The sequence below is a fragment of the Scyliorhinus torazame genome, chromosome 4 (genome assembly GCF_047496885.1).
Source record: "Scyliorhinus torazame isolate Kashiwa2021f chromosome 4, sScyTor2.1, whole genome shotgun sequence".
Taxonomy (NCBI): Eukaryota; Metazoa; Chordata; class Chondrichthyes; order Carcharhiniformes; family Scyliorhinidae; genus Scyliorhinus; species Scyliorhinus torazame.
In genome coordinates this window covers 33,059,217-33,083,277 of record NC_092710.1, presented here as the reverse complement: position 1 = coordinate 33,083,277, position 24,061 = coordinate 33,059,217, and the positions used below count along the sequence as shown (strand labels likewise).

At 42.9% G+C, this 24,061-nt stretch overlaps 1 protein-coding gene across 5 annotated transcripts in view; it reads right to left on the bottom strand.

Moving 5' to 3' along the window:
• Positions 1–24,061, bottom strand: part of LOC140410175 (NACHT, LRR and PYD domains-containing protein 12-like) — a 127,547-nt gene that overhangs the window by 23,688 nt on the left and 79,798 nt on the right. For all 5 annotated transcript variants that reach the window (XM_072498157.1, XM_072498158.1, XM_072498159.1 and 2 more), the window contains one exon: positions 18,061–19,771. In XM_072498157.1, coding sequence (XP_072354258.1) covers positions 18,061–19,771 — 1,711 coding nt within the window. The remainder of the gene's footprint in view (positions 1–18,060; positions 19,772–24,061) is intronic.

Below are 24,061 nucleotides of genomic sequence, written 5' to 3'. Positions count from 1 at the left end.
TTAAACTCTAAAGATATGCTCGGAGCACTGGAGAGCCCACGAAGTAGTGTAGCATCAAGGACAGTTTCTGGTGGGGAAATTGAGCTGGGGAGACTGTGGCTGCAGTTCGAGCACGAAACAAAGATGCAGAAAAAGATGGAGTGAAGCAACAACAAATGGAGACGCAGCAACAATGAAATGGCGATGAAAATGGCGAAGTTGGAAATAGAGAGGAAATACAAGAGAGAAAGAGTTCCGAGATAAAGCACAGGGAATTAGAGGGGTGCTGACAGATATTAGAGGGAAATTAATCTTGGAATGGTACCCATTGGCGATATGCTTACATTTATAAAGACCACCCCAATACGAAAAGGAGGAGTAGCCACGTTTTTAAAATGTTTTTGAGTAAATATAAACTCACATGGTTTGGCCAAAAGAAAAGTAGACGTTACCCATGCAGAACAAATTGACGGAAGGGTGTGTGTGTATGTGTGTGGGAGGGGGGAGGATGGACAAAGGAAACCGGTCAGGTAGGATGTTTAAAAATTATGACGAGGTAAAAATGGCTGTGCTGGTTGTATATGAAGAGGTTCCCGAAGTACACAGGTACAAATTTCGGAGTTTAAGAAGACAACCGGGATAGGCTGTGCCGAATTCAAAAGTGTTAAGCAGAACAATGTTGATAGATGGAGCGGAGCATTCGGAGTAGCAACTACGGATGAGGCTCTGAGAGAGGTAATTCTTCAGAGGAATTTAAGAATGTGCTACATTCTGTGATAAGAATCCGTTTTGAACACCACAGTGTGAAGGCTGCTAGGCAGTCAGCAATCATGGCTGACAATTGTGAGCAAATCCATCAATCTAAACCTTTGTTTTATCATCTGATAATTTTGAGAAGTGAAAGGAAGGGAGGCAGCCAAGGTAACGTATGAGTTCCTGGGAATATTTCGAGATATCCCCCTTAGACCAGGAAGGAAGGCACTGAGGGTGGAGGTGAGACAGGGAAGCCTAGGTAGCTCCATTGAAACGAGTGAAACGAGATGGGACACGTTCGTGCAGCACGTTGGAATTTGCAAGGAAACCCATGGGACTTGTAGGGGTTCATAAGGAGGATTTCGAAAAGTGAGCAAAAGTGGAGAATACTACAGGGCACACTTTAGCTTTAACTGTACACAGGGTACCTGAAATAAAAACTGCATTGGGAGCAGGCGTAACGAAAGAGGAGAGGTATATATGTTTTTTGTCAAAGGGAAGATTACTCCATCTTCAGAAACTGTTGCAGCAAAACCCATAAGTACCTTAAGGGACATAGGGGCTACTCAAACCGCTTTACTGAATAAATATTTGATTCTCCTTCCAGAGAGCTCAATGAAAGCAAATGTACTCGTGAATGGATAGGTGGAGATTATATCCGTGTTCATTGTATAAAGTACAGTTGGAGTGTCACTTAGTGCCGAGTTCAGTCGCTGTCAGGGTGGTTAATAAATTGTTTGTGGACAGAATAATTTTACATTTGAGGAATGATTTGACAAGGAGCAAAGGTGATAACTTCACCCATGATTACGGACAGTCCGAGGGGACAATTGGAAATGGCACATGAGATACTGACGCTCGAATATGTGGGAGTTGGGAAAACACATTGGGCAGTAAATGACTCAAATAAATAATTGTTGATAGACGTCTATCATATATCAAATGACAATGGCAGCAAATCTGGTTCTGCTGAAAATAATTAAATTATCTCGACGAGAATAATTCCGCACAGAAATTGTCAGAGACGAAATCTCGTGGAGAACCATATTCTGACAATCCTAAGATTGAAAGTGATAGTAAAAATCGGAGTCCAACCCTAACAGCAATATAAGCAATGAAGAGTCAGAAGTGAGTTCAGAACCTCATTTCGATTCTGTGGATTAAGTAACGATAAACAACTGCTACCGAATAGACCTGTCACTAACACATCTGATCAAACAGCAAGAAGTCCTTCCAAACCTAGAAAAGAAGACAGCAAATCGCAAGAATAAATTACTTCACTAAATTTAAAATGTTACAGCCTCTTGAAGTAAAACCTTTTCCATTCCCTTGATGTGCAAACAGCTTTAAATAGAGTTTCCTCAGGCTCTACCTGCAGCTGCAGCTTGTTAATTAGTTAATTAGATCACTGGATTAAGCCATTTTTCAGAGCCTAGAGTCAGACAGTATAAAAGTGGACAATATTACAGTGCTGACTACGTTTGCACTTGAGTGCTGACTTTGGGCTGCATTAGAGTGCTAAAGTGGGAGTTCAGTGACTGAGGAGGGGGAAAGGTGTTCCTTTCATTTCCCACATTTCCACAAAGGGTGTGAGGGGAGCCGAGAGTTTACAAAGAGTGCAGCTGACTGGGAGCAGAGTCAGAGGGCGGAGTTCCAGATAGTTCAGTGGGCAGAATGTCAGCTACATTCTGTAAGGTGTAAGGTAAGAGTTTTTTTTTAAGGGGGCAGCAAAATGTATTTGTATCATTCAGCAGGATCATCAATTTTGGAGGGTTCACTTGAGGGAGTAGCAGCAGTATACATTTTCTGAAGGGCCTAACGGGTGTTTAATCTTTACTTATTTTGTTCTCCTTTTAAACCTCTTTGGGAATTCAGATAAGAGGGTATGGAAGCTAGAGCCATTGCATACTCCTCCTGTAGGATGTGGGTGGTAAGGGACACCACTGGTGTCGCCACTGACTACACCTGCGGGAAGTGCACCCAATTCCAGGTCCTCAAAGGTCGAGTTAAGGAACTGGAGCTGGAGCTGGATGAACCTCGGAACATCCAGGAGGCGGGGGTGCGGGGATAGAGGAGTTACACGGAGGTAGCCACAACCAAGGTTCAGGACAAGAGTAGGTGGGTTACAGTCAGGGGAAGGAAAGGGAACGGGCAGAGAGTAGAGGGATCCCCTGTGGCCACCCCTTTCAAAACACTGTTTTGGATGCTGTTGGGGGTGGGGGGGGGTGCTAACAGAGGAAGGCCATGGCGACCAGGCCTCTTGCACTGAGCCTGACTCTGTGGCTCAGAAAGGAAGGGCGGAGAATAGGAATGCGATAGTAATAGGGGACTCAATGGTCAGGCCAATGGAGAGGCGATTCTGTGGTCGCCAACGAGATTCCCGGAAACTATGTTGCCTCCCCTGTGCCAGGATCAGGGATGTCCCGGATCGAGTCTACAGCATTCTTATGGGGGTGGGGAGCAACCAGAATTCGTGGTGCACATCGGCACCAACGACATAGCTAAGAAAAGGGATGAGGATCTAAAAAGTGATTTCTGAGAGTTTGGTTGGAAGCTAAAGAGCAGGACAAGCAGAGTAATAATCTCAGGATTTCTACCGATGCCACGTGTTAGGTAGTGAGGCAAGGAACAGAGAGCGAGTGCACTTGGCTACAGGACTTGTGCAGGAGGGAAGGCTTCTGATATGTAGATCATTGGGATACCTTTTGGGGAAAGTGGGACCTGTTCATGAAGGACGGTTGCACCTAAACTAGAGGGACACCAATATCCTGAGCGGGAGGTTTGCTAGAGTTCTTTGGGAGGGTTTAAATTATTTTCACAGGGGGAACCAGAGCTATGGATCAGTGAGTAGTGTAGCTGTTGAACAGGCAGAAGTAGTATGCAGTGAAACTGTGAGGAAGGACAGACATTTGATTGGGCAAAGTTGCAATCAGTGGGATAGGTTAAAATGTATCTGTTTCAATGCAAGGAGTGTCAGGAATAAGGGAGATGAACGTAGAGCATGGATCAGTACTTGGAACTACGATGTTATGGCCATTACGGAGACATGGATTTCACAGGGGGAGGAATGGTTGGCAACTGTTCCCGGGTATCGATGGTTTAAGAAGAATAGGGAAGGTGGTAAAAGAGGGGGGAGTGGCACTGTTAATGAGGGAGTGCATCACAGCTGCAGAAAACGAGTTAGCGGACGAGGGTTAGTCTACTGAGTCAGTATGGGTGTAAGTCAGAAACAAGGAAAGAACAGTCATTTTATTGAGAGTTTTCTACAGACCCTCTAATAGTAGCAGACAGATAGAGGAACAGAGGAAGAGTAGAGGAGAGAGTGTAGAGGAACAGATTGGGCGGCAGATATTGGAAAGGTGCAGAAGTAACAGAGTTGTTATCATGGATGACTTCAACTTTCCTAATATTGACTGGAACCTCTTTAGTTCAAATGATTTGGATGGAGAATATTTTGTCAGGTGTGTCCAGGAAGATTCCTGACACAATATGTAGATAGGCCGACTAAGGGGGGAGGCCATATTGAATTTGGTGCTTGACAACGATTCACGCCAGGTGTCACATGACACGGTGGAATGCATTTCGGTGACAGTGACCACAACACCTTGACCTTTACCACAGTCATGGAGAGGGATTGGAACGGACAGTATGGGAATGTATTTAATTGGGTGAGGGGAAATTATACTGCTGTTAGGCAGGAGCTGAGGAGCATAAATTGGGAACAGTTGTTCTCAGAGAAATGCGCAACAGTACTATGGGGGTTGTTTAAGGAGCACTTGCTGTGAGTGCTGGGTAGTTTTGTCCCACAGAGTCAAGGAAGGAATGATAAGGTGAAGGAGCCTTGGATGACAAGAGAAGTTTACCTTCTAGTCAAGAGGAAGGCAGAAGCTTATGTAAGGTTGAGGAAGCATAGATCTGGCACGACGCTAGAAGATTACAGGGTAGCCAGGAAGGAACCCAAAATTGGACTTAGGAGAGCTACAAGGGGAATTAAAAAGCCTTGGCGGGAAGGATTAGGGAAACGCCCAAGGCGTTCTACACTTATGTGAGAAATGAGAGGATGGTCCGAGCGAGATTAGGGCCGATCAGGGATACTGAATGGAACTTGTGGCCAGAGCCTGAGGATGTGTGTGTGTGTGTGTGTGTGTATGGGGGGGGGGGGGGGGGGGCAAAATGAATATTTTGCTTCATATTCACTGGAGAGAGGGACCTTGTTGCTCGTGAGAACCGCGTGAACCTGGTTGATAGACTCGAACAGGTTGATATTAAGAAGGAGGATGTGCTGGAAATTTTGAAAAGCATCAGGATGTATATGTCCCCTGTAGATAGTTTTCGCACAGAGTTATGTTAAGGAAAATAAAGGTGTTTGTGAGAAGAAGCAGAACTTTTGACTCTTTATACAACAGCAGCTAAACGGTGAGCAGTGGTGGCAGACGGCGGTTGCTGTGCAAATGTGAAGGGAAGAAATATACAACTTTTCCAGTCAAACCAAGGAGTGGGTGAGAAAAAAAATATATATAATGGCTGAACCTAGGATAAAGGTAGCCGGATATGACTATTCCCCCTTGTTTTCTGAAAGGGGATCGTACAACCAATGGAGAAATGCAGTTTTTATGTGGCCTTGCGAAAGAGGAAACAAGGAATGACATTGGCTCTTTCTCTACCTTATGAGAGTAAAATCCGAAGCAAAGTGTTTTCTGAGCTGGAATTAGAAGAGTTAGACTCAGAAGAAGGTCTGGAGACTCTATTACGTTATATGGATAAGATTTATCAAAAGGATGACTTGTTAAGTGCGTGTGAAGCCTGGTCCGATTTTGGTAGATTCCGGAAAACAGAGGATATCGCCATTGAAGACAATATAATGGAATATATCAGACTATATAAAAGGCTGCAGAAACACAACCTGGAATTTCCACAGTCTATGTTGGCATTTAAATTACTGGACCGTGCTAGAGTGAGCAACATGTAGAGGCTGCTGGTTTTGGCAGAAGTTAAGTTTGCGGATAAGGATACCTTATTCGAACAGATGACAGAGGCCTTTAAAAAGTCTCAGGGGAAACATTCCATTCCTATGGCTCTGATGAACCAAATGCGTCTGTCTGCAATAAAGCAGATTATGGAAATTACATTACTGACAGGATGGCGAAATCGTACACGTTGCAAGCGTATGGAAGGAGATCGGAACCCGGACATTATGAGGACAGAAACCCATTTCGAACCTATAATAGGAGGAGGGACATGAAAAATGGAAATAGGAAGAAGAACGCCAGAAATGCCCGGGGTATGATAAATCGATGTTCTCGGTGTGAGTCACAATACCATTATGCTTTTAGCTGTCCAGCACGTTATTGTAGAGTGTTTGAAGCGACACATGACACGGAAGAGTCAGAAGAGGAAAAAGATAGTGACCAGAAAGAAGGCATTGTCCTACTAACAAACAGTTTTACTCCGGTAATGAGGGTGTTGGTTGCAGAATCCTTCAATTGTGCTGTATTGGACAGTGGATGCACATCTACTGTGTGTGGAATTGACTGGTTAAAATGTTACCTGGACTCTTTGAATGCTGAAAATCGTAACAAGGTTAAGGAATTCGAAAGTTCCTCAAGTTTCAGGTTTGGGATGATAATACTCTGAAGTCATGAAAAGAGTGGTGATCCCTTGCAATATTGCCGGGGTGAATCTTTTCATTAACACGCATGTTGTACCAAGTGAGATAACTTTGCTTCTGAGCAGGCCGTCAATGAAGAAAGCACACATGAAACTGGATATCGAACAGGATAAGGCAACAGTTTTTGAAAAGACGGTGGACTTACAATTTACCCAGTCGGGACACTATTCCATTACTGACAAATAATATTTGAGGTGCAGTTGTTAACGATGTGTTAAAGGCAGTTGGAAATTGGACATCAGCTGAAAAAAGCTTGTTGGATGAATACTGCGTCGGCAATTTGTGCATCCGTCTCCTCGGAGGCTGAAAAAATTATTAAAGGATGCAGGGGTAAGGGATGAAGACTATACTAAGCTGATAGAACAGGTTAGTGATCGCTGTGAAGTTTGTAGGAAGCACAGAAGGACACCATCGCGACCGATAGTAAACCTACCTTTGCGCAGGGATTTTAACGACATTGTGGCCATGGACCTTAAGATCTGGGATAAAGCTAACAATACATTTATTTTGCATTTCGTAGATTTAGCAACCACATTCAGTCAATCAACTATTCTACGAAGTAAAGAAAAGAGAATAATTCTGGATCAAATCGTGGAAAATGGATGGAGACAGAAATGGGCCCACAGGATAATGGGGAGAATTTGCTGATGATGAGTTTAGGGATATGTGTGAAAACGTGAATGTCACAGTTATGTATACGGCTGCGGAAAGTCCATTTACTAATGGTGTGTGTGAAAGAAACCGTGCTGTAATAGATGACATTACTACGGAAACGTTTGGCAGATAGACCGAACTGCAAGTTAAATTTAGCTTTAGCGTGGGCAGTACATGCAAATAATTCATTGCAGATGGTCGGGGGCTATAGTCCCTATCAATTAGTGTTTGGTAGCAATCCTAAAATTCCGACCATTTTCGATGAGTAGCTTCCAGCTTTCGAAGGGACTACAATTATCTCTGTCTTTGCTGAGCATTTAAATGCATTACATAGCAGTAGAAAAGCGTTTTTGGAAGCAGAAGTCTCCGAAAGAATTCGCAGAGCTTTCAGGAATAATTTACGGCCATCAAATACCGTTTTTCAGCGAGGAGACATATTATACTATAAGGGAGACAATTTTATTGAATGGAGAATCTCAGGGAAGATCATAGGCATAGATAGCATAACAATTATTTTGCAACATGGCAATCAAAGTGTTAAGGTACATTTATCAAGGATAATGAGCACAGATTGCAAATTTTGAAATTTAGTCGGACCAGACGGACATGACGACGAACCAGGGTCATATGGTATGCACGTGTTGTAGAACTATGAGTGCCAGTTAACTGATACAGACAGGGTTTCTGTCGAGGAACACAACACTTCTGATGAATTAGAACAGACCAGTTTTCCGAAAGGACAACTGACAAAAGTTGGTACAAAAGTAACATACTTGTCTGAACGGTTTAGTCAATGGAAGGATGCAACTGTTATTAGTCGAGCAGGAGAGGCCACTGTAAAGTATAAACATTGGTTGAATGTACAGAATTTAGGTGAGGGTGTCAAGTCAGTGGATTGGGAACATGACGTTCAGAAATTGAGGGCACAGAAACGCAGTGTCAGTTCAGATAATACATTGGATAGTGAACAGGTTCGCAGGAATAGGCCGAGAACAATTGAAAGAACACCCCAGAGCAGAAGGGAAAGATCAAGCAGTAGCAGTACAGAACAAGACACCAGGCAGGATAGAGGGTGTAGTTTATCAAGGTCTCGGAACATAGGTAAGACTATAAATATTACTAGGAGTAGAAGCCAACATGCATGTGAGATTTTGGTTGCTTCCAATAAATTAGATGAAAAAGTTATAAAAGATGCCAAACAGCAAGAACTGCATAGTTGGAGTGAGTTTGGTGTATACTTGGAAGTGCCGTATAGGGGCCAAATAACTCTATCCCACAGAGGGGTTTGCACGGAAAAAGTTCTTCCGGATGGAACTCATAAGGCAAAGGCAAGGTTTGTGGCAAGGGCATTTGAAGAAAACGTAGAAGATCAGGATTTAATGGTAGATTCACCTACGGCAGGGAAAGTTATTTTAAAGATCTTCTTGGCTCTATTACAATGGCATGGGAATGAAAATCTATAGATATAAAAGCTGCATTTTTCCAGTGGCATCAGCTTCAGAGAGACATTTTTCGCCGTCCTCCTAAAGAGGCAGCTCACACAAAAGGGTAATCTGAAAGTTGAACAAATGTGTATATCGATTAAATGATGCATCTAGAGCTTGGTATTTTTCGATAAGGTCAGTTTTCTTAAAGTTAGGCTGTTGCGAGTTGAAAGCAATTCCGGCAATGTTTCACTGGCACTATAAAGGAAAATGTTCTGGCATCTTTATGATGCATGCCGATGACTTTTTGTGAGTTGGGACTAGCGATTTCGAAGCTATTGTAATCTCCGGTTTGAGGAAATAATTCAGGGTTGGAAGTCAGGCTTCCGGTGCAGTCAAATATATTGGACTGGAAATCGGACATACGACGTTAGGGCGACTTTACGTCAGCAATCTTATTTGGAGAGCGTCAGCCCAATAGCAATCGTGGTCGGGTTTCACAAAAACATGCAGTGGTTTCAAAGATGGAAAAAGAGCAATTGCGAAGCTTAATTGGCCAACTTAATTGCTGAGGTCGACAGGCTAGACCGGATGTTAGTTTTGATGTCTTAGACTTGAGTACAAAAATGAATGATCCCAACGTGGAAGACATAATAAGAGAAAATAAAGCGTTAGTCAAACTAAAAATGCCAGGAGTGGGGTTTGAGGCTCCCGGTGTTACGTTACCTTAGGCAAATGAAACTCTTAGTTTATAGTGATGTGTCCTATGCAAATATACGTGATGGGGTTTCAAGCGCAGGAGGTTTTCTTATTTTCCGTTTGGGGAACAATGGTAAATGTTGTGTGGGAATCAAAGAAAGTAAGGAGAGTGGCCAAAAGTGCTTTGGCTGCTGAGCCGTTAAGCCTTGTAGAGGCGGTGGATATGGCATTTTATATATCTCAGATATTGACAGAAACTTTGGGATTATGGGATTTGGGTAACATACCGATTGAGTGTCACATTGACAATAAATCCCTGTGGGAAAATATGCACTCTACAAAAAGTGTCAATGAGAAAAGTTTAATGATAGACATCGCAAATTTAAAGCAGATGTTGGACAGAGGGGAGACAGTAAAATTAAATGGGTTGACAGTAGCTATCAATTGTCCGACTGTTTTACGAAAAGAGGGGCTAGCTCACAGAAACGTTTGGATATTGTTAATGAAGGGCGCCTGTTTCTGTAACTTTGTTTTTTTCCCCTTCCAAATCTGAAAAAAATAAGGGGGGAAATTGCGTGTGTTTTGGGGTTCCTTGTAATTTTTTTTTCAACAAATTTGTTTTTTTTTTCCAAGGAAGGGGAGATTGTTAAGGAATGGGTTAAGAGGCATTCCAATTACATGTCGCATTTATGTTAAGTATCCAATAACTGACACTGATTATGTAAAGATACTTCTGGTGGGCTTTGGGGCATGTGATGTGATGATAGAGCTTTTGTACAGAGTTGTGTTAAAGAAAATAAAGGTGTTTGTGAGAACGAGCAGAACTTTTGACTCTTTATACAACAGCAGCTAAACGTCTAACATTGGATACAGAATTGGCTGGCCGAAAGAAGACAGCGAATCGCAGTGGATGAAAAGTATTCCGCCTGGAGGTCCGTGACCAGTGGTGGCCCGCAGGGATCTGTTCTGGGGGCTCTGCTCTTTGTGGCTTTTGTAAATGACTTTTTTGAGGCAGTGGAAGGGTGGGTTAGGAAGTTTGCCGATGACACTAAGTTTGGTGGAGTTATACATAGCGTTGTGGGCTGTGGCAAGATACAGCAGGACATTGACAGAACGCAGAGCTGGCCTGAGAAGTGGCAGGTGGATTTCAACCTAGATAAATGTGAAGTGATTAATTTTGGAAGGTCGAATTTGAATGCTGAATACAGGGTTGAAGTAAGGATTCTCGGAAGTGTGGAGGAACAGAGGGATCTTGGGATCCACGTGGATAGATCCCTCAACGATGCCACGCAGGTTTATAGGGTTGTTAAGAAGGCGGATGGTGTGCTGGCTTTCATTTACAGGGGATTTAGTTTAAAGAGTCGCGGTGTTTTGCTGCAGCTTCATAAAACACTGTTTAGATCACTCTTGGAATATTGTGTCAAGTTCTGGTCATCTCATTATAGGAAGGATATAGGAAGGGCAAAGTTTATAATTGGGGGAGGGGTAATTATGATGCAATTAGGCAAGAATTAGGGAGCATAAGATGGGAACAGAAGCTGTCAGGGAAAGGCACAAATGAAAAGTGGAGCTTGTTCAAGGAACAAATACTGCGTGTCCATGATATGTATGTCCCTGTCACGCAGGGAGGAAATGGCCGTGTGAGGGAACCATGGTTCACAAAAGAGGTTGAATGTCTTGTCAAGAGGAAAAAGGAAGAGTATGTAAGGATGAGAAAACAAGGTTCAGTTGGGTCGCTTGAGAGTTACAAGTTAGCAAGGAATGAGCTAAAAAGAAAAGGGCTTAGGAGAGCTAGGAGGGGGCATGAGAAGTCCTTGGCGGGTCGGATCAAAGAAAACCCCAAGGCGTTTTACTCTTATGTGAGAAATAAAACAATGACCAGGGTGAGGGTAGGGCCGGTCAAGGACAGTAGTGGGAACGTGTGCATGGAGTCAGAAGAAATAGGAGAGGTATTGAATGAATACTTTTCTTTGGTGTTCATCAAGGAGAGGGACCATGTTTTTGAGGATGAGGGTGTGATACAGGCGGGTAGGCTGGAGGAGGTAGATGTTCTGAGGAAGGATGTATTAGAAATTTTGAAAAACCTGAGGGTCGACAAGTCCCCTGGGCCAGATGGGATATATCCAAGGATTCTTTGGGAGGCAAGGAATGAGATTGCAGAGCCTTATGCTTTGATATTTCGGTCCTCACTGTCCACGGTGATAGTGCCAGAGGACTGGAGAGTGGCGAATGTTGTTCCTCTGTTCAAGAAAGGGAATAGGAATGACCCTGGTAATTATAGGCCAGTAGTCTTACTTCGGTGGTCGGTAAGTTAACGGAAAAGGTCCTGAAGGATAAAATGTATGACCATTTGGAAAGATGCAGCTTAATCCAGGATAGTCAACACGGATTCGTGAAGGGTAATTCTTGCCTCACAAATTTGATTGAATTCCTTGAGGAGGTAACTAAGTGTGAAGATGAAGGTAGAGCAGTTGATGTCGTATACATGGATTTTAGTAAGGCGTTCGATAAGGTTCCCCATGCTCGGCTCATGAAGAAAGTAAGGAGGTCTGGGATAGAGGGAAATTTGGCCAAATGGATAAATAACTGGCTATCACATAGAAGGTGGTGGATGGACAATTTTCAGACTGGGGACCAGTTACCAGCGGTGTACCACAGGGATTAGTGCTGGGTCCTCTGCGATTTGTGATTTTTATCAACGACTTGGAGGAGGGGGCTGAAGGGTGGGTCAGTAAATTTGCTGATGACACCAAGATTGGTGGAGTAGTGGATGAGATGGAGGGCTGTTGTAGGCTGCAAAGAGACATTGATAGGACGCAGAGCTGGCAGATGGAGTTTAACCCTGATAATTGCGAGATCATTCATTTTGGTAGGAAAAATTAGAATGCGGATTACAGGGTCAACGGCAGGGTTCTGAGCAATGTGGAAGGAACAGAGAGATCTTGGGGTTCATGTCCACAGATCTCTGAAGGTTGCCACTCAAGTGGATAGAGCCGTGAAGAAGGCTTATAGTGTGTTAACGTTTATTAACAGGAGGCTTGAGTTTAAGAGCCGCAGTGTTATTCTGCAACTATACATGATACTGGTGAGACCACATTTGGAGTATTGTGTGCAGTTCTGGTCACCTCATTATAGGAAGGGTGTGGAAGCATTGGAAAGGATGCAGAGTAGGTTTACAAGGATGCTGCCCGGATTGCAGGATAGGTCTTATGAGGAAAGGTTGAGGGAGCTAAGGCTTTTCTCTTTGGAGCTGAGGAGGATGAGAGGCGACTTAATAGAGGGTTAAAAGATAATGAGGGGGATAGATAGAATGGACATTCAGAGACCGTTTCCTCGGGTGAATGAAGCTGTTACAAGGGGGCATAACTATAAGATTCAGGGTGGGAGATATCGGAGGGATGTCAGAGGTAGGTTCTTTACTCAGAGGGTTGTTAGGGTGTTGAATGGACTGCCTTATCTGATAGTGGAATCGGACACTTCAGGAAGTTTCAAGCGGTTATTGGATAGGCATATGGAGCACACTAGAATGACAGGGAGTGGGATAGCTTGATCTTGGTTTCGGGCAATGCTCGGTACAACATCGAGGGCAGAAGGGCCTGTTCTGTGCTGTAGTGTTCTATGTTCTATGTTGTAGATGCTTTGCAGAAGGTGCAGAGAGATTGACCAGGGTGCTACCTGGACTGGAGGGCATGTCGTATGAATAAAGGTTGAGGGAGAAAGGAATTTTCTCACTGGAGCGAAGAAGTAAGAGAGGTGAATTGATAGAGGTGAACAAGGTGATGAGAGGCATGGATAGAGTGGATAGCCAGAGACTTTTACCCAGGGCGGAAATGCCTGTCACGAGGGGACATAATTTTAAGGTGATTGGAGGAAGGTATAGGGGAGATGTCAGAAGTAGATCCTTTACACAGAGACTGGTTGGTGCCTGGAATGCACTCCCAGAGGAGGTGGTGGTGTCAGAGTCATAAGCGATATTTAAGTGACTCTTGGACAGGCACATGGTCAGCAGTAAATTGAAGGGATAGATGCTAGGTTGATCTTAGATTAGGATAAATGGTCGGCACAACATCGTTGACCGAAGGGCCTGTACTGTACTGTACTGTTCCATGGTCTATATTCTATATTCTATGATTAACCCACAACCTTTTAACGATCCACAATGCCTCCTCAATATAAAGGGAAACAAATAGCAAGGGACAAACATAAATAATAATCATACAGTGCCTTCAGTGCAGAAAGAGGCTATTCGGCCCAGCAAGTCTGCACAGATCCTTCAAACGGGCACTCTATCCATCTCTACTCACCCAACCACCGTTACCAAACCCAGTAACCCCACAACATAGGCTGCAGATCCCTGGACAGTAACGGGCAATTTGGCTAATCTACCTTACCCGTACACATTTGGACATGAGTTGAAACCGGAGCACCTGGAAGAAACCCACGTAGACAGGGGAAGAATGTGAAAACTCCACACAGACAGTGACCTAAGACCGGAATTGAACCCAGATGATGGCGCCGTGAGGCAGCAGTGCTAGCCACTGAGCGACAGTATCAACCCAGATTAATTGTTTATAAAAAAACAAGAGGAAGGTGGATATGGAACTATGTAGTGATTCTGCAACCACATCTGTTCAGATAAAAGAGAAAGTTCAAATAATCAATAATGTGAAATCCTTTGATCCTGAAAGTAAAGGTAACAATTGCAATCTGGAAAGCACAAACTGGTTCAGTCCGTCTTACTTAATGGAGGCACGGGCTGTCATTGCGATAACTCTGATAGGAGGTCAACGGTATTTTAAAAAAAAGAATGGTGCAACCAACTCTGCAAAAATTGAACCCGAAGCATTATTTCTCACTGACTGAATTCATGTGAAGAAAAATAGACAAGGTTAAAGCTGGAGGGCTGAAGATTGCTTATTGATCAATCGTGAACAAAATATTTCGCTCAGCGTTTGTCAAGGTACTTGTCGTTGTGCTGCCAATTATCTTCTAAATTGGGATTAATTTTCATTCAGCACTCAGATATGACTCGTTGCATTACAGAAGAGAAATGAATTAAGAACAAACTCACTTAGGAAGTTAGTTCTGATTTGGACAGTCAAATTCCTGACAAGGGGAAGCAAGTGGTCTTTGATTTTGAAGATAAGGATGAAAACAAGGCGCGGATTGCAGTCATTAGCGGAATCTCTAAGTCCACTGTTGGGGAGGCACGGTGGCGCAGTGGTTAGCACTGCTACCTCACGGCGCTCGAGTCCCGGGTTTGATCCCAGCCCCGGGTCACTGTCCATGTGATGTTTACACATTCTCCCCGTATCTGCGTGGGTCTCACCGCCACAACATCCTGATGTGCAGGGTAGGTGGATTGGCCAAGCTAAATTGTCCCTTGATTGGAATAAAAGAACTGGAGTCTCTAATATATAATAAAAAAAGAACTCGTCGTGCACATCGATCAACAGAATAATAGCAGAGAAAAAACATAATGAAGACAAGGAAAAAGTATAGACAGAGTTATAGGGAATTGCAATAGACACTACGTTAACTAATCAAAGTGCAGACATAAGCAACTCTGTTAAAATAAAGCCACATCCGCCTCGACTATAAAAACGAAATACATAAATGTAGGGCATGTTGCAGAAAGAAGTGAAAACCCAGTGGTCCAGAGAACGACAAGTAGAGTTTGAGAGATTGAAGATCATGGCAGTTAGAAAACCACTGCTGGCCACCCCTGACTTTTCAAGGCCATTTAAAAGGGCTACAGATACCAGTGACCGTGGGTGTAGGGCTATTGCTACTACAAGGTGACGATGCAGGAACAGAAAACTAGTGGGGTAACTTTCGAAAGAAACTAAGTCTGCGCCAAATAATGCATTCCACCATTAAAAAGGTACCCTTAGCCTTGCTACAGCCCCTCAGCACTTTGAATTAAATATCCGATATGGAAATAAGCAAAACATACCTTATGCAGGCCCTAATCCATTTGTGGTTCTAGAGACAACCCGGAATGCAGGATCATTCCTTTGGATTTTATTATTACGACAGTTTAATGTTAAAATTGTATGCATTCCAGCAAAGGTTAATGTGATTACGGATGCATTCTCATGGGCTGAAGAGCTGAATTGTTACCAATGTAGAGACTGGGAAGGGAAATTACAAAATGGGGATGGATGGGTTGGCTATGTGGTGTGATTTATATCTTGCATAGCTCGTATTAAAACGTCCGGTATGTAAGGGTCCTTCCTGTTTATTCCAGCATTTCCCCATTCATTTCTTTTGCCGTTGGCATTTTTATCCATGGGTGATTAATGGACAAGTATCTTTAACTCAAGCAGCAGAATTCAGAAATTACAGGAGAGAGCAGTCTGCTAGTTTCTGCTTCTTTGACCATTAGCTGCAGATGCGTCGGAACCAGAGATCAATGGGATGACCTCAGCTTGATTGACTGGCTGTTGGTCAATGGAGCTATCTAAAAGACTGTACTCTGGCCGGTAATAGGTGATGATTGTATCCTATAATCGGTTATGGGGATCTGGTGGAGGTGTTGACCTTGGGTAGGGTGCTCTTTCCAAGAGCCGGTGCAGTCTCGATGGGCCGAATGGCCTCCTTCTGCACTGTAAATTCTGTGTTAATCTATGTTAATAACAGTGGGTTGATTTACAGAGTCCCAAGGAGTTTCGGTTTGACTTCTGGCAGCCTTTATCCTGAGTCGCAGGAAACAAGATGAATGAACCTACAGTCAAATTTTACAGTCTGCCATCAAAGACAACCCGTTAGTATTCTATCTTCCTCCTCAAAAGCTGCGAAGTGCTGTATTTCCGAAACTACATAGACCCAAATGCATCTAGAATAAAAACTGAAATGAAAGCATCTCTTGAAGATGATTAAGGTCTGGAAGCAGCCATCTGAAAAAATGGCTATTTTTCCCCCTTTTACGAATATTTGTTTACCCCTTTCTTCCCCTGTGCGTGTGCCTGCCTTGTAGAGAGTGGGGTAAGTTAATGTGGGGAGATTCGAATTAGATAATAGCTAACCAGTTGTATTTACTGCGTATTTCGGTATAGTTCCTGCTACAAATAGAAAAAGTGTTTAAACTTACAAAAGCGGTGACGGTCGGTATTGAGCAGCCAGGGGACAAAGACGTCGGGCATTTCTATAAGTATTATTTATAATTCACTTGCGTTCTAACTCCGGGTTACGTAGGACGGTAATCTACTGTGCACTAGCCCAGAGTTTAGTAACACATGCTCCTGTCAATATATGTTGATTAACGGAGAATGAGGTGACGATGAAGCGGATTGCTCAGACCTGAACAGTGCCGATTTTCTTGCATGTTGTTTTGCTGCACTACCGGAGAACCAATGTTCTGCTGGCTGCAGCATCCTGGAAGGCTAACAGGTTTTCGAGGGACTGTAGGTGAGTTCGCCACCTGCTAGGTTTCCCTTGCAGCCACAGTATTCATATGGGAGATCCATTTCCTTTTTTTGGAAGGCTAACAGGTTTTCGAGGGACTGTAGGTGAGTTCGCCACCTGCTAGGTTTCCCTTGCAGCCACAGTATTCATATGGGAGATCCATTTCCTTTTTTTGTCAAATGTAGATAGTAGAATGTAGATAGACTGAATATTCAGCGATGACACTTCCACTGAATTGTTGGCGTTCGTATGCAGCCTGCTTACTTGAATGTTCCCATGCAAGATAGTTTTAACAGAGTCATGTTGGAACATTGGCGGCTGATTCCTTGGAATGTGACAAATAGAGTGAAGATATGAAAAAGTTCGAAAAATCATTACAGATTTCCATCAGGCAAATACAGGGAAAAATATTCCCCTGTCCGATTATAAAGGATCAAAGAAAGACAGGTTCCGGAGTTTGACCCAAGTATGCAGCGGGGATGTGAGAATGAAATGCTTCCGACAACAAGTGACTATGACCTGGAACTCAATGTCCCCGAGGTTAATAGTAGACAGTGACTGATCTCAGATCGACGTTGAATACGAATCTGAGGGCAATAAACAACAATGGAAATAGCTCAGAGCGGACAGAAGGAACCGAATCGATCGCTGTTTAAGTGTCTGTATGGAAATCATGGAAAAGGCCAACCTCTTCAGTTCTTCAATTAACTTATGCGCATAATTTGAGATGACTAAATCTCAATTTAATTGTGACGTTGTGATTCAAAATAATTAGGCCGTAATTGTGATTTACACGGATTGAATATATTTTTTTGAAATAGGATTGGATTTATACCTGAAAGCGAGAAAATGTTATTGCTGTGCCTAAACTCACATAAGTTTGGCAATTGATAACACTTTCAATGCGCTGACAAGTGAACGATTGTGGATTGTCCTGTTTCCATGCAGTAGGAGTCTGTGATCCATAAAATGCATGCTTTGCTAGTACAGTGCAACGTAATTTGAGTAAAGCAAAGGGGAGTACATCTCCCTACTAAATCCAGTCATGCATGAGGCGGAGCCAGATATAAGTTGCAAGATGTGATGTTGTCAACATTCAACTTCGTATATTTAACGACACAAAATTGTGTGTACAGATACTATCCGGAAATGCACTTGATGCTTGTCTAATCTTTCTATTCAACAAGGATTGGCATGGGATAAAATATCCCACAAGTCAGATTAACATGTTAGTAAAACAGGCCATTTTACACTACTTTTTTTTTAATGTTCCGCTTGAGGGGCAATTTAGTGTGGCCAATCAACCTACCGTGCGCATCTTTGGGTTATGGGGATGAGACCGACGGAGACACCGGTAGAATTTGCAAACACTATATCGACACTGACCGGGAGCCGGGATCCAACCAGAATCCATGGCACCGTGACGCAGCAGTGATAATCACTGTGCCACCCTACTTTACACTTCTGATGAATTACCTGAGTATTTTTAGTTTATGTAGCACAAGTTCCAGTTCGTAGATGCCCTCCTTTTGAATACCACAAGAACTGAGATTGAGCTCTTCAATCTGATCAACGTCCATTAATTGTCTTGACAGGACCGCACAGTCATATAGTTGGAGCTGACATTCTGTGAATTTCATTATCTTCAACGGAGACAAAGTGTCCATTGTCAAATTTTTGTCTCCAAGTTCAAGAACATAATGCAATATTCTTAAGAGCATGTTTTGGCTTTGGCTACCTTCCAAGTTATGAGCGACGCCTTTGCATTTATCTTTGAGCCAACTTGATACCTGCACGTGTGTTTCAGGAAGCGATTCACTCAATTTATTCCCAGGCAGATCAACTGAATACCTTGCCAACAGGCTAACAAGAAAGCATGATATTACTTTAAATCTGTTGTCAGTGCACCAATTTTGGAGCAATTCTATCAGCCCTTTTTCTGGTGCATTTCGAAATTTAGCACGTGCTGCCGCAAAGTCCTGCATGACGGAGTGCGTGAATGCGTACACAAATGTGCAAGGTTCTTTACCTGGAATCGCTCTCATAAATACCGAGATTAAGCTGGAATATTCAAGGTTGTGATTTTTGAGCTGCCCTGATTTAAACAGAACAATATTGTTGCAAATTCCCTCGTAAGCTAAATCCCCCAATTTTAGCAAGTCGCTGTGTGAGTCCATTGTAGCACCTTCGCTTCTCTGTGAAAGGCTGGTGAAGTAAGCGGAGAACACCTGTGCGGAGGGTATGAATTGTAGTGCCGTAGCAACTTTCGGTATGTGTGTTTCTACTAACGAACAAAGGACTGAACAGAATAAAGGATTATAGCACATGGTGTACAACATTTCATTATGCTCAAAGTATTTCATTATATCTGCAGCACGCTGTTTATCATCAAAATATTGCAGAAAAAATTCTCCCATCTGCTTGGAGTTGAAACCCAGAATTTCGGCTGTTAGATGTACACGAGCCTGAGCTAACGTTTCCAGTTTCCAAGGTCGGCTTGTTACCAGCACTGAGCATCCTTTCAGCAATTGCCCCTTCATAAGGGAGCGTACAATGTCAGATATTTCACATGAGCACTCAGGGTGGTTGCAATTAATTTGCTGATCTGTATCTCTTTCTGTGTCAGTGAAGGAGATCGTTGGCTCAATTTGGTCGAAATCATCAAATATGAATAATATATTTTCTGGTTGTTTCCAAAGTTTTTCCAATTGGTTTTCGAAACTTGGGAAGGAATCAAGAATCAGAGAATTCAGGCATGTGCTTTCATGCATTTGATTCAACTGTCGTACTTTAAAAGGAAAAACATATTTAAATTGTTGGTAGATTTTCCCGATGGACCAGTCGTAGATTATTTTCTGTAGCATGGTACTTTTTCCAATTCCGACTTCCCCAATTACGGCAGTGGTGGTAGAATTTTGCCTTTCAGTGGAACTGTTGTTCAGTAACTCAGTGAGATTTATTTCTTTGAGGTTGTTCTCCAAGGAAAGCTTTTGTAATTCTTCACGTTCCCTGCCTCGGGCTCTCAGTTGATTTTCCACAAGGCTTCGCACACGCAAAGAAGACACTTTCGTAATATTTATATAGTTTTCACACGGCAATAATTTTCTCATTGTTTTCGGTCTTGCGGTTTTCACTATTATCATCTTGTTCTTCATGCGAAGTCTGTTCTGGTGCATTCGTCCTATCTCTGAAATAAACACGAATAACGTTACTGGTGTAGGCATGTCAATTCAGAACACACACATTAACGAAACCATTCCAAAGATTAAAGACATAAACTTTTCGAGCAACAAATTTCAATAAAATGTTTAACAAAGGAGACTTCAAAACGGAATCAGCAGAATCATAGAACTATAAAATCACTACAGCGCATAAAGACTCCATTCTGCCCATCGACTCTGTACTGACCCTCTAAAAGAGCACGCTACCTGGTTTAACTCCCCCGGAACCCCGAGACCCTGCAACCCCACCTATCCTTTTGTCACTAAGGGGCAATTTAGCCCCTAATCCACTTAACCTTCACTACCTTTGAGTGTGGGACGAAACCAGAGCTCCGTAGGAAACCAATGAAGACACGGGGACAAGTGGAAACTTCAGACAGTTACCCAAGGTGAGAATTGAACTCGGAACCTGCCGCTGTGAGGCAGCAGTGCTAACCACTTTGCCGTCCCGACACGGTCTGGAACAAGATACAAACGTTAATATTGGCATTCAGTACCATGAGGAAGCAGGGTGCCAATTTAAACTATATTCCTTCAAAATCTATGGAACAACGTATTTGTGCGTGCATAATGCAGGCACATGCAGCCATCTGCATTGGAATAAGAGGTCACCATGTTGTCACATTATTGCAATACAATGGGATCTGAATACATTAAGGAGATTGGCAAACTTGCATTTTACCCTGAAGACTGTGTGGGATTATTACATATTAAAAACTCTCTGAAATGAATAATTTTTGCAATCGCTTTCAAATTAGTGTTGGCACATTCTGTAAGGGATGGAATTTCCCAACGTGTATTACTCCTAGAAAGGAAGCTATGGATGAACGTATAGACACACAACATCATGGTTGCCCAAGGATTATATATAAAAAAGAAAATGCTGAAAATAGTTAACAATGTTTTGCATGTTCTACGTGGAAAGAACAATTTCTGCTCTTTGACCTCTCATTACAACAGCTAAAGGTTTTAACTTAAATAGCTTTGAAGATGTGAAAAGAGGAAGGATAACTTTAATCAAAAGTGGCGTCTGTGCGAGGAGTGTAGAAGATAACAAATAACAAGACGCGTCCATCTGAATGTCAAGGCTAGTGTATTGCATGAAGTTAGCAAACAGAATATATTGTGAAAGAAAGGTGACTGGCAGGATAGAAGCAATCTTAATACAAGACATTTTAGGCCGAAAAGAAAGAAAACGATAAGGTAGCAATAAATAAAATAGGGGCAGATATTATAGATTTAACATGGTGAACAGGGCATTGAATTCAAAAAAACTGTTGTTCGAAGTCGAAGCATGAATGACTTCTCGTTTCTTTACAGGGTGGCGCAGGAACACTTCAGAATATTCCACAAGCCAAAGTCTTAAAAGCTCAGAATGTGAGTAGTGGACAAAAATGAAACTGCCAGGCGATTAAACATTAGCATTGTTTTCCCGACAGAATGGTGATATATTACAATGCGGTCAGAAACCTGTATTTTCTTCTCTTTATCGCTGCGGAGACCACAAATCGAGCAATAAATTATTCTAAGTTAATAAAAAATAAGAGCAAGCCGTACTTTCGCGAGAATCGTGTGTTTTGGGACTCGTGGCATAAAGGAAGCTGATAACATGGCTGTAATTGCATCTGCGAGCATTGTACGGCAAGGTGCTAGGTAGTGGTACGTGAGCTGGATTGCGGCATCGTTCAGCAATATAATAGTGATAGCACTGAAAATACTGAATGTATCACTGGCAGTTTTTTCCTTCCGCAACGTTGTGGGGAGCTGTGTTTTTAAACCCCGCTTGTGTAGGTACCCCTACACACAGTTAGGTATGGAGTTCAATGCCATGATTTAGTGAGAGAGAACGAAAAGCGATATGTTTCCAGGTCAGGGTGGAGAGTGGCTTGGAGGTCCGGGACGTTCCATTTGGCAATATTCCAATTAGACTGCCGCATCCTTCTAGATGACAGTGGTCCGGGGTTTGGAAGGAGCTGAACCTTTATGATTTCCTGCAATGTAACTTGCTAATATTATACACTGCTACCACCTTTCGTCAGTGGTGCAGAGCGTACATTTTTTATGTACGGCGTAGCAGTCAAGACGGCTACTTTTTCCTGGATAATGTCACGTTGAATCAGTGCGCATGGGTCTGCACTCATCCAGGCAATTGGTCAGTATTGCATTAATCTCGTGACCTCTGCGTTTCAGATGCTGGACAGGTACTGGGCAGTAAAGAGGCAATTTACTCTCTGTAGAATGCCCAACCTCAGCCACTTCTTATAGACAAACAATGCCTAGTGCAGTTAGGTTTATTGTCAGTGTAATCAACCAATATGTCGACAGTGCACGAACCAATGATGGAAATGCCATTGGAAGTTAAGGGCTTGTTTTTATAAGTTCGCTTGTTGGAGACGGTTATTGGCCTGGCATGTGTGAGGCACGGGAGTTACTTTTCACTTGTCACATTAAATTCTGGATATTGTCTGGGTACTGCTACATTTTTGCATTTACCGTTCCTGTGCCTGAGGCGTTGCGAGTGTTGCTGAGTATTGTTCTGTTTTCGAAGAACAGCCCATTTCTGACCTTATGATGGAAGTTACGCCATTAATGAGCCAGCGGAAAATCGTTCTGCCCAGAACACGAGAGCTACAAACTCCTTAAGTGATGTTTGCGAATGGAGATGATTGACCTCCAACAACTGGAAATATCTTGTTTGCGTCAAATATGAGTCCAATCCGCGGGACCTTACCTCAATTCCCATTGACTGCAAGGTTTTCCAGGGCTCTTTAATGCCACTCTCGGTTAACCGTTGTGTTGATGTCAAGAATAGTGACTCTCAACTCACTTCTGGTACCTGAATATTTTGTGCATGTTTGAACCAAATGTGTTCTTCTCCGCAGACATTGCCTGACCAGCTTTGTACATGTCAGCCATTTCTGCTTTTATTATAATGAGACCAAAGGCTGCTGAATACGATCTATTCCAAATGCAAAATAAATGGTTCAGGCCTGAAAGAGGCAAATGTTCAATTAGCAGAGGACCTCGCAAGTGTGGGAAGAAACTGGAAATCCATAGAAAAACAATACAACACGATAAGCAGAAATGAGGAAAGTGGAAGAGGCAAGTTATGAGGAGTGAACATCAGCACATTATCTTGTAGACTTTATATTGTGTTAAAAGTGTGTTTATGAAGGTGGCTTTGCATAACATTCGAGACCATTGAGGGGCGCTCGTCCAAGAGAAGATTCTGCTGAAAGGTATGTTAGTTGGTGGGGCTGTGGACAATGAATAGAGAGGAAAGGGGGAGGAAGTCTCAGAAATTTTGCTTTCTGCATCTACTAGTTAGATATTGATGGAGAAAAACGCGAGGGCATTGCCGTGGTTTACATGTTGTTCTTGCTGTTGGAACTTCACTTGAGATAACGAACATGTACTATCGTTCTTCGCCATGAAAACACCTACACCATATGGGTAGTGGGTGCTATTTATGTGGTATTAAAAGGTAGACAATAAATGTTTTCTGGAAACGATTTCCACATGTCTTGAAAAAGCAAGAAACCGAGTCCTTCAATTTACAATGCGGGACAATATGGGCAGTGGAAAACAAATACATTGCGGCGTACATATCACGCCAAAGTAGTCGACATACATGAAGTACCACTCCAAAAAATCCAGGTAGAATGATGAAAATGAAGACGTGCATAATAACCGGCGGAGCATTCGGGATATTCTCAGTCAAATATGTAGATTTGGAAGTGATGAAAGAAGGCGAACATCATGACTGAAGTTCTGAAAGAAGAGCTCAACATAGCGCCAAGATAGAATTTCACGGGACTTGATTTTAGACAGCTTCATCCTAGAGTGTCAAGCAATCCTGATCACAGGTGACACGTTTAAGGGACATCTATGCTAGTTATTAAGCTTGTGAAGTCCGCAGACCGGAATTATGCACCTCTCACACCACAAGAACGTTTGCCAAAGATCCGGGGCGGGGTCAGAAGCCAGTTGTTCACTCTCAAATTGTTAAATGACAGGAAGGAAGGTGAGGGAGTTGTCGTTCAGGGCTGCCCTTTGCCGATAACAAAGCGGCTACTCTTCCAGTGAACGCCATCCTTTTCAACTTGTCCACTCCAGCCCTTAAACGCCTGCACACGCCTACCACTGACTCGCCGAAACCCTCTAAGCCGCAGATTCCGGACTTATTTGCTCGGGTATTGCGTTTATTGCGATCCTCACTTCAGCTGCACTACTGCCACTATCAGGACTGATGGAGT